Source organism: Diplotaxodon limnothrissa, linkage group LG1, assembly GCF_057381915.1.
Source record: "Diplotaxodon limnothrissa isolate DT_005_m linkage group LG1, D_limnothrissa_male_GT1.1, whole genome shotgun sequence".
In the NCBI taxonomy this organism is placed as follows: Eukaryota; Metazoa; Chordata; class Actinopteri; order Cichliformes; family Cichlidae; genus Diplotaxodon; species Diplotaxodon limnothrissa.
The window spans coordinates 29,592,166-29,603,144 of record NC_140596.1 but is presented as its reverse complement, the minus strand read 5'-3'; the positions used below and the strand labels follow the sequence as shown (position 1 = coordinate 29,603,144).

At 40.0% G+C, this 10,979-nt stretch overlaps 1 protein-coding gene across 2 annotated transcripts; it reads right to left on the bottom strand.

The window, feature by feature from the left end:
• Positions 1-49: 49 nt before the first annotated feature.
• Positions 50-6,173, bottom strand: slc24a5 (solute carrier family 24 member 5). Of its 2 annotated transcripts, none has more exons than XM_085356948.1 (9): positions 5,886-6,173; positions 5,051-5,230; positions 4,376-4,459; positions 4,037-4,140; positions 3,784-3,884; positions 2,677-2,960; positions 2,352-2,561; positions 814-915; positions 50-661 (listed from the first exon to the last, which is right to left on the bottom strand). In XM_085356948.1, the coding sequence occupies exons 1-9, from the start codon at positions 6,046-6,048 to the stop codon at positions 339-341; spliced, it is 1,551 nt and encodes a 516-aa protein (XP_085213074.1). In that variant the 5' UTR covers positions 6,049-6,173; the 3' UTR covers positions 50-338. The 2 variants fall into 2 exon arrangements, with proteins under 2 accessions (XP_085213074.1, XP_085213081.1); XM_085356955.1 differs by having other exon boundaries at positions 2,352-2,558.
• Positions 6,174-10,979: the final 4,806 nt, after the last annotated feature.

The following is a 10,979-nucleotide window of genomic DNA, read 5'->3' as shown; positions in this document are numbered from 1 at the left end:
AGTTTAAACCTTTTATTTCTTTTCTTATTGGAAATTGCAGTAAACCTGTGGGAGCAGTAGCTTTTTGTTCATGACCCTTATGTAAGACAGGGAATGTCTTGCAATGTGAAGATGGGCCTTGTGATGATACTGGTCTTGTCTGGATCTTGGTGTACACGCCCAAAAGAATGATCCTAGGAACATTGCCACCTTTGGTAAAATATATTAACAATAGATCATTCACTGAGGTGACCATCACGTATGCGTGCCGTAGCAACTTGATATTTGTACATTTTTAAAAGCTTAACATTTTTGTTTTTACTCAGAAAATATGGCTTTAGTCCTGAGAAGGTCAGATCTCAGTCGCTGCACAGCCTTAGGGGATTATTCCCAATAATTCCCAGCTCATACAGGATGGACAGAGTGGCAAAGAGGATGTAGCAGATGAGAGAAACGATTCCCAGCTTCCAGTCCAACTTCCATCCGTTGATGTGCACGGCTACGAAAAGGAAGACAATTGAAAGGAGAAGTGTGCAGGAAATAAAGACCAGTCCGGTGCTGTTGACCTCTACAGGGTTGTTGGTGTCCACAAAGGCAGTTTTGATGAACCAAGGCAAACCCAGGCACAGCATGTCAAACACATTAGAGCCCACAATGTTGGACATGGCCATATCGGCTTTCCCTTAAGAGAGAGAGAAAAAAAGTTTACATTGAAATTTTAAAGAATTCAACATTCCTGTATTTTGAGTGAACAAGCTGTGGAAGTTTAAATGTACAGCAAGCAGTTGTTCAGGAATTTTAAATGAAGTTAATGAAACTGGAAATTAGTGTTACCTTCTCTGGCCACCATCACACTGGCCACAGTGTCAGGTATACTGGTTCCAGCAGCAAGCAAAGTAAGTCCCATAATAGTATCGGGGATAGCAAGGGTCTCACCTGCATAAACACAATGCCAACACAAAGTCGGATTACCCTACCAATAACTTCAAGATAGTGTTGTGCAAAAATATTGAACTACTACACATTTTTTTTATGTCTTGCAAGGGAAATAGGTGCAGAGATGAATGGAAATGCAGTATATCAGGCAAAAACAGTTAGTACAATTTCTGTGTCTAACACACCTGACTGAAATGAAGCGCCAAACCCATGACAGAGCCTCCTCTATGTTTAACAGATGGCTGTGGAGACTTTTCTCCCTGTTTTCCAGCCTTAAATATAGCTTCTTGACATTCTCAACTAAAGAGATACCACTTCTGTAGTCAAGTCAGTGAAAAATGTGAACAAATTATGTTTTGCGACAGGCTGCTAGTAACAAAGTGCCTAAAAATACAAATTAACATTGGTTCTCTGCGAAGTCGTCTGTAATGTGTAGACACAACACTGGTTCTTCCCTTAGGTTGGGTACTTTTTTTGTTTGAATGACTCATACGTCAGGGTTAAGTTGCTCAACAGAAACATTCCCTTGTAAAGGGTCAGGTAGAAGCGCTGAAAATGACTGAAAAAGCAGCTAAGGAAAACCTTCGACCTGAAGAAAACTGAAGGAACTATTTCTCAAGAACCTAAGCTAAATATCAAGAAATGAGGGGTGGCTCAAAAGTACATAGTACTGTGGATCTTCCATAAGAATGTGAAATCCTATTATCAAGTTAAATAAACAGCACATCTGCTCCTTCTCTTTTTGAAAATTAAGTCCATTATTAGACATTGTCCATTATCCAGAATCCACATTCATCATAGGAAAATAAATAAATTTCAGGCAAAGTGATCCAGAAAATAACTCACCAATATTAATCACCACCTTAAATGAATCCTTACAATCCTGCCTGTGAACTGTGACTGGGTTCTCTGTACTGTCCAATTCAGTGCAGAGCCTACATGCCTGGTATTTCCCTGCATGTGAGCCTTTCTGAGAACTATTGGATAATCTCATTATACATTAAGTAGACCTGCCACTGTCACATGATAATATTGCCTTTTTACCCTGAACTTGGAATATAGTTCTATAGTTCATTCTTTTGTAGATGGAAGGTGGAGGGGTTCTTGAAGCCCTGTATACACTCAGTCCTCATGTGACTGTGTTTCCCTAGGGGTGAGCCCCCTGTTAATTGCTGTGGCCGGCTAGGCACATGGCCCACTGGAGCTACAACAGACCCCCTCTGAACCTGCCTAGACAATGGCATCCCAGGAATTAACCAGCAGACCAACATGTGACTACTCTGCAAATCCAACATTTTTCTCACAAGTTTCAACACTTGTGATCTGCCGTGGCTCAGTGGGTGATGAGCTCATTTACACCTGTAGCTAATCTGCAAAAGTTTAATGAAAACTACAGAATTTTATTACAGACTTCAGAGTTAAAACAGCCATCTTACCAACTACAGTGACCATCCACACCAGCACATATGTAAAAGCTGAGATCCAGACTGCTGACATGAGGAAAGTGATCACGAACCACTGCTTCCAGAACCTTCTCCTGCAGTCAGGGATGGTGAGGAAAAGCAGAGTGATGATGGGCAGGGACAGTACCCACAGAATCCGTTTCATGTCGCTCTCCGGGACGGCAAAGACACTTTTATGCTCTGCTGGTATGAGAGAATATACATCATACATCTCTCCTAGATCAAACACGAAGGCGAATGACTCAAAGTGGCGTTGAAGGAAAGCAGTTTTACTGTGCCACTAAGAAGTGCGCCTTACCTTCAGGAATCTCATTGAGTCCGTGTAGGCTGAGGGACAGGTGAGAGTATCCTGACTCATCGTGGAAGATCCCACTGTCTGTTCTGGAGCGACTGTGGACTCGCAAACTGGTGTCGTCATTCCAACCCAGCAGACGCTGTGTCTCAATCTTTTCACACGAACCTGACCCCAGACACGTGCAGCAAGGGCTCAGCTTCCTCAGGACAAACTCACTGATGCGAAGGTCAAAGCACAGAACCACAATGTAAACGCCGTAGACCAGCAGGAGACAGGCAGCATCATACCTGTCAACAAATTACACAGTTTGAGCATTAATAGTTCATTGACATACTGTAAATGAAAAATATTGTAAATAAAACATACAATGCTGTGAAAAAGCATTTGTCCCCTTCCTGAGTTTTTAGTTTTTTTTGCATATTTGTCAGACTTATATGTTTCAGAACATAAACAGATTTTAATATTAGACAAAGATAACCTGAGTAAATACAAAATGCACTTTTCAATTATTATGTCAATGTAAGTAATAGCAGTGATGAACCATGGTGAGAGCCATTATCCACAAATGGAGAAAACATGGAACAGTGGTGAACCTTCACCAGAGTGACCAGCCTACCAAAAATACTTCAAGAGTTCTTCGATGACTCACCCAGGAGGTCACAAAAGAACCCAGATCACCATCTAAAAAACTGCAGGTCTCACTTCCCTCAATTAAGGTCAGAAAACATACTTTTCAGTGGCTTTTGTACCACTGGATTATTTCAACATATTTTCCATGTGTAATTCTCCAAATTGTTGTTGCTTTTTTTTTAGCCATGGATATAGTTATGACAGTACCATAAAAAACAAAAAGAAAAAACAAACCTGTAAATACCTGCACTGTACAAATTGTTTTGTGATCTCTTTTAATTTGTTTTTCTCTACATCACAAGAGGCAATAAAACGCAGTAAATGACTTTGTATCTTGTTACCACCCTTTGGGTTATAAAATAGAGTCTCTTATAAAAGGACAAAGTCTTTTACAACCCAAATTCAACCCCTGTTTGTATGTGGTGAAAGGTCTTAAGATGATTCATGTAATGATGAGTTAGTACACACAAATACACTCACCAGTAAACTTTGTTATCTGAAATAATCCCAATGACAGCAGCAACACTGATCCCATATGCCAGGCAGTCCCTGAATAGTGGCCAACAGGTGAGACGCCCAGCCTGATAAAGCGAACAAAAATAAGAGGTTTAAGGCTCATAAAACACAACGATCCTTCTGTTTTGGCTGAGCAAAAGTGCAACTGCTACACACAAGTAGTTAGCAGAGGTGTAATGTTTGTCTGTATCTTATGTGTTATCGTGTCAGAATGTACCATAGAGGCTAAAAGTCCACAGGCACCACAGATTCCTAGCAGGTTGTAGACAGCCGATCCCACAATGGTGCTGACCCCAATGTCCCCTTTTGTCACAAACACACCTGACAGTAAAGAGTAAAGAGCACATTTTAGCTTTGAAGCCAGGAGCAATGAGGAAGCATGACAGGGAAAAGAAATAAAGATCTGAAAGTTAAAATAGCCTAGTTCAAGGACACTTTTCCTTTTTGTTCCCATGTAGTAAAGTCACTATGTCAGACTGGGGAACACCACAAGGACACAGATGATCATACTGGGGTTATCATGTCATAATTAGGTTTTTACTTAGTTTGTGATTACCTAGGAAGGCTGTGACTAGTTCAGGTGCAGAACTTCCAGCTGCCATAAACGTGGCTCCTGCTACGTCCTGTGACAATCCCAGACCTGAGAGAGGTCCAAAATAACACACACACAAAAAAAATATAATGCACAGTTTTGTTCAACAATAGCACAATCCCTCCTCAAATGGCCCATTAAAAACAGATTGATATATTTATTTTTAAGGATTGGTCTGTGATATTACATTTTATATCCGCCCACTGTGGGCTTGTTTAGTCAGTCAGTTGATTTCATGGTTTGATCGTCTATTAAAAAAGGATATGTTTTTTAAAAAAAAATAAAATATACTTAGGTGTTGGAGGGATAGGTGCATAAAGTTGAAAACTTTCACAATGTTTGTAGACTTTGCAAAGACCAAACTACTAGTTTACATTAACTATACCAAAGGATTAACTGACTAACAGCTTTATTTATTACTTAAAATGTTCAGTAAGTTAAATATTTCCTCACACTGTATGTGTAGATTTGGCTCCCACCTTGTAAATGAAGAAATTGCGTTAGAATCTGTTGTTATAAATCCCGATTACTCTGATAATCACACAGTGCAAAAATACAATGAGAACATCCACCCAAGCCTACACCTACACCTTACACGCAGATGTTCTATTGGAAACGTGTGTGTTATGTAGAACTTACGTTCACTGATTACTTCTAATGATGGCAGAAAGTAATCGTCGCAGACTATAGAGACAGCCAAAAGCATGTAGAAAATAAGCATAAAATAAATGACGAGCCCTCCGTCCTTCCTCTCCTGCACTGTGAAGAAGCCTTCAGGAAACTCGGAGGACTGTGGCGGGATGCATTCTGTCTCATTCTCTAAAACAGCAGAAACAACACGCACACGCATTCAAATCAAGGCTGTTAAAGTAAACTAATTCAAAAATAAGGGAGAAAAAATATTTTAGAACATTTTAGTAAAGTGAACTAAAATCTAATTGTACAGAAAAGTTTCAGTCTGGCCATTTTGGTCGAATACGTCAGTACAGAAAGCCTGAGGGAGATTATCTTTATGGAGACTGGGATGAGGATGAATCAGTCGCCTCCAGTAACGGTTGTGTGATAATACCTATTTTCAACTTCTTAAATCTAGCCCCTGACAAATACACGCGAGAATATTATCAAATAAAAGACGAAAGCACCGACTCTAATAACGACTCTTAACAACTCATACACACAAACTGTCACCCCAAGAAGCCAGCAAGTTGCTAGAGCGCTCTGCCAAGATGGTTAGATCTCTTTTCATGGCAGTTACACGGTCTTTCATGCCGATAACACACGACGATTAGTAGAGCAAACATTGCCACAGTTGCTATGCCACATGATTACGCACACATTATTACCGTGACATAACTCATGACACACTGAACAGATTGTCACTATAAAACAAAACTCCCCCAGATTATTGTGGCAGCTCTAAAATGTTACAAAGTAACCCAAAAATCCCGCACGCACTTGTTTCAGATATGCTTACCCACGGCCCGACGCACCCTGACAGAGTGACTTTCCTGTGCTGTTTTTGCTGTTACTGAAAGGAGACTGACCGTGCAATACAAAAATATTACAAATCCCAGAAAGTAAGGTATAAAATCTTTTCTCTTCTTTTTCTGCACAGCTACAGCAGTACCCATGGTCATTTTAAAATTAAATAAAACAAAAAAATAAATACGAAATTAGCGATTAATCCAAGGACGCATGTGTGTCTTTACAAGCTTGTAGAAATGTACTAAGGACTAAAATTGGTTGTGAGCGCTGCATCTAACACTACATACGGCTGCAAGCTGCAAAGAGAGATTATTGGGAGGGGGGACATTTTAAAGTCTGGTGCTACTAAGAATGGGGGATCACGAGTTGCGAGTCATTCCAGTCAGCTTGAACACAATCCAGCCTGAGGCGCAGCAGGGGTGAAATCCAGATTTCTTTAAACACAGTTTTAATGCAGCTTTATAAGTGGAAATGTAATGTTTTCTTGATTAAATACACATTTAAGCAACACACTTGCTGAATTTGGAGATGATCATCTTCACGTCAAACAGTGGCACTGTGGGCGTACATGCAGGCCACTCAACTAGGCCTTTGCGCATATCTGACTCGTGATTGTAGACAGAACATAACCATAAACAGGATTTAGTGTAGTTTTAGTTACACCGTAGACTGATACCCATACTCCTCACATGTGAGGAAAAAAAGGGGGTGTGAATATGTGGAGGGACGGGGTGCCAGGGCTTGTTTGGACATGCCCCAAAGTGGAGCCACAGAGCGTCAGTCAGGAGTGCTCTCTGTGTGGATCGCCTTCGTGCTCCAAAGACATGAAATGAATGGATATTAAAACGATGGATAGTTTATCCTGAGTCCAAACAAGATGATTTGAAAAAAGGTGAGTCAATTCAATTACTGGTTTTCTGAGAGGCTGCTCTGTGTCTATTGCACGTATTTCATTAAGCAGAAGATTTAACATTATGAATTTATATTATGAAAGCAACTTTAAGGTTGACAAATGCTTAAATCATCAGTCTGGCATTTCTGTTGCACCAGTGAGCAGTGCACACTAGCCGAATGAAGCTGAACTTGCTTGTTTTGTTGTGCTAATTGTGATGAATGATGCTGAGCCTAGCTGTGAGTTAATGGCGCCCCTGTGTGGCATTGACTGGGTTTGTGGTTTGCTGGTCATCTTGTGTAGACTGATAAGGGCCTAGCCTGGAAGTCATGCAACAAAGAAATAAGGCAATGTTAAAAAAAACCCTAAAACAAAAACCAACACAGGTATTCTGGTAAATAGACGGTATGCTTGGAGATATTTTTTAAAATACTTGCTCTTAAAGGTTTTTTTTTAATGTTTATTTACAAGATTTTAACTTAAAATTACATAAAATCAAATAAAAAACAATGACATCCAAGCGCAGAAAGTAAGACAAAAACCAAAAAACCAGAACAGGAAAACAATAAAAGAAAAGAAAAAAATAAGGCAATATACAAACATGCAATCCTCTCTCATAGCCAAACCCTAAACAAGGGAGGAGATGGTGATTTCCAGGCTCTAAGAATAGCTACAATAGCTTTTAGCTACAATCATGTCAAACATTAAGGGTTTCTGAAGAGGACGTCTAAGTGCCAGTGAGGTTAGGGAGCAGCCTAGCACTGCAAGTATACAATCCGGCTTTAATTTTAAGTCATAAATCCGGTTATACATATTAAATATCTCTGCCCAAAAAAGTTTAGGGCAAGACCAGAAAAGGTGGGCAGTGGTTCCTTCCATTGCTTTGCATTTTATGACACAATGAGGAAATAGATGGAAAAATGCTGCCTAGCTTTATTTTAGAGAAACGCAAACGATGAAGGACTTTGAACTGCCTAAGTTGTAATCTGGCATTAACAGAGCATTCTTTAATCTTCTTCAACCCATTGGCCCACAAAGTGTCCAATATGTCTACTTCCATGTCCTTAACGCAAGCATCCTTGGTGAGGTTTGTAGGTGGTTTAAGTGTAAAAAGTGTAGTAAACTGGCTGATTAGGTGTTTGGGATTTCAATCAAATAATCATAGAAGTCTCTATGAGCAGGTGGCTGATCCAGATGGGAGAACGAGTGTTTAACAAAATTCCTGATTTGTAAGTATCGAAATAAACGAGTGGAGGGAAGCATACATTTTGATTGCAACTGAACAAATGAAGCAAAACAATTGTCGATGTAGACGTCCTTAATAGTGCGGAGACCTAATTCTGACCAATGATTACACACAGGGTCCATCACGCCAGGTAAAAAAGAAAGGTTTGGCGTTATGGTGCAAAAATGGATAGGTCTGGCACAAAGCACCCCTAACTTGCTTTAGGATCTGAAGAGAATAGAGCTAGGACAAAATCTTTGCTAAAAAATTTTGGTAGGTATGTTTGGCAGGAAGGACCACAGCCCTTCTGAACAGCAGGAACAGCTGAAACACTGTTCCAGAAAACCCACGTTCTGGTATTGCAAGCCCAATAATATTGCCTGAAAACTGGGAGGCCAAGTCTGCCCTCAGAGGGTTTCTGCAAGTGTGCCTTTGAAATTGTATGGTGTTTATTTGCCCAGATGAAAGACATAATGATAGAGTCAATAGTTTAAAAATGATGATGTGGGAAAGATGGGTATGTTTTGGAAGAGATGAATAAATTTAGGAAGTACCACCATTTTTTTAAGTTTTATTTATTTTTTTTATCATTTCATTTACACTCATAGACCACACCTGTTCAACAGCTCCTTAAAGCAAATATCTAATCAACCAATCACACGACAGTTACTACTGAAGTTCAAACTGAGCATCAGAACAGGCAAGGAAGGTGATTTAAGTGACTTTGAACATGGCATGGTTGTTGGTGCCAGACTTGCTGAACTAAGTATTTCAGAAACAGCTGATCTACTGGGATTTTCCCACACAGCCATCCCTAGTGTGCAGCATTTCTCTGGGAGAAAATTCCTTGTTGGTGTCAGAGGTCATAGGAGAATGGCCAGACTCCTTTCAGCTGATAGGAAGGCAAAAGTAACTTAGGTAACTGCTTATTACAACCAAAAGAGGAGAGCAGCTCTGAGCATGCAACATGTCAAACCTTGAAATACAGGAGCTACAGCTACAGAAGACCACACCGGGTCTTGTCAGCCAAGAACAGGAAACTGAGTTTACACTTCATACAGAATCGCCAAAATGCTCCAAGAGAAGATTTGAAAAATATTGCCTGGCTTGTAAAGTCTCAATTTCTGCTGACACAGCTGAATGCTAGGGTCAGCATATAGCATAAAAAACCTGAAAGCGTGCATCCATCCAGCCTTGCATCAGCGGTTCAGGCTGATAGTGGTGTAATAAAAACTGAGTGTCATTAAAACACCTCAACCTAGCTGTTGATGACCATAGCCATCCCTTTACGACCGCAGTGACAGCATGTTCATTGCTGTCAAATGGCCTCCACAGTCACCACATCTCAATACAGTAGAGCACCTTTGAGATGTGGTGGCACATGAAGCCAGCCAACATATCTGCAGCAACTGTGTGATGCAGTCATGTCAATATGGACCAAAATCTCTGAGACATTTTTCCAGCACCTTGTTGAATATGCTACGAAGAATTACAATAGTTCTGGAGGCAAAAGGAGGTCCAACTCAGTGCCAGAAAAGTGTACCTAATAAAGTGGTTCATAAGTATCTATCTCTTTTAATGACTCTGTTCATTTATTGGAATAACAACTTAGTACTGTTTAATCTTTTATTATTAAATTAACCTTTTAGGAGTGAATTAGGACAAATTCATTTCGTCCGTACTGCTTCCATTAATTTCTTTACAATTAAATTTTTTTTATTCTTTAAATTTTTTTTAAGTAAGTGAGTTTAAGTTCATCATCAAACTAACACCACTGAACACTGTTGAAATCACTATTCTTTTTCGGATTAAAATATAAGCAAATGCACACATGTGTCCAGTGCTGACAGTTTGCACGTCTGTCTGACTCACCTAGCTTGGTGGAGGTTTGTCTTTTCCTTTGACCACACCACTAACCAGCCAGCAGATGCCAGTATTAGATCAGAAAGTCTCAGGATACCTTTAGAATCTAACACCAAACTTCACCTGTAAAGAGGAATGTCTGTTTTTATTAACTTGAACAAGACATGAGGTCTTTTTTGGAGTGCATGTTCATAACTTGACAGGGTAATATTTCTGGAATTTAAGGGTCAGAGCAGAACCATTGTTCCTGTTATCAGAAGCTGTGACTTCTAGCTGTGCTAAAAGGAAATATCTCACAGTCTTTTATTTACAGAGCTAGCCCCAGTCAAATAGATTATTTAATAGCGCATTGTGTACACATTCTTTGTGTGTGTGTGTGAACTAAGGTAAAAATGGCTCAATGAAATAGAGCAGATCTCAATCCAGTCTCAATCTCAGGTAAACTATCAAGCTGGACAGCAACCTCACCATCAAATTTGTCATTTGAAGCCTTTCTGTCTCTTAGTGTTTGTGCGCTTTCACTTGTGTGTAAGAAGATACAGCGGAAACTTGACAGTGCCTCGTTCTATTTCAGTGGTCACTGTTATGCCTGCAGTGGTGGATGAGTCTCTAGTTACAGTATCAGCACAATGGAAAAACATTACTCTTGTGTGTCTTATCCTCTTCACTCAGTTTTTTTCGTAAGCCTGTAAAAATATTCAGCAACATTAGTCTACTGCAGTAGAATATGCAGTAGACTATATTTGTAGATTAGAGACAATAGCCACAAGGCAGCGGTGCAAAACTTGCCTGTCACCTTAACAAAACAATGATCGCAGCCGCAGAAAAAAGAGGAAGGAAACCAGTCAAACTAGAAAAACTGGCTGAGTTGCTTTTGTCATCATTATGCAAGGAGAATGCGGCAGTTTTTACAGCTGTCACAGTCCTGCCTTATGAAAGTCTTCTTATCATTTGCTTATCATGTCTTTCCTTCTCGAATGCTGTTCCTTGGCTCTGGAAACAACATAGGTCTGTGCGTTTTGTGTACTTCAACTTGTTGAATAGCAACACCCTGCCCTCAGCGGGGAGTGTTCAGTGTTCAAGGTTCAGGAAGATAACGAGAG

Bases quoted from the DNA above. Each gene is read 5' to 3' on its own strand.
- slc24a5 (XM_085356948.1), bottom strand. From the start codon at position 6,048: ATGACCATGGGTACTGCTGTAGCTGTGCAGAAAAAGAAGAGAAAAGAT. The intron at 4,460-5,050 runs GTAAGTTCTACA...GACCTCTCTCAG, and splicing joins ATTAGAAGTAATCAGTGAAC to GTCTGGGATTGTCACAGGAC. The intron at 2,961-3,783 runs GTGAGTGTATTT...ATTTGTTGACAG, and splicing joins TCAGATAACAAAGTTTACTG to GTATGATGCTGCCTGTCTCC.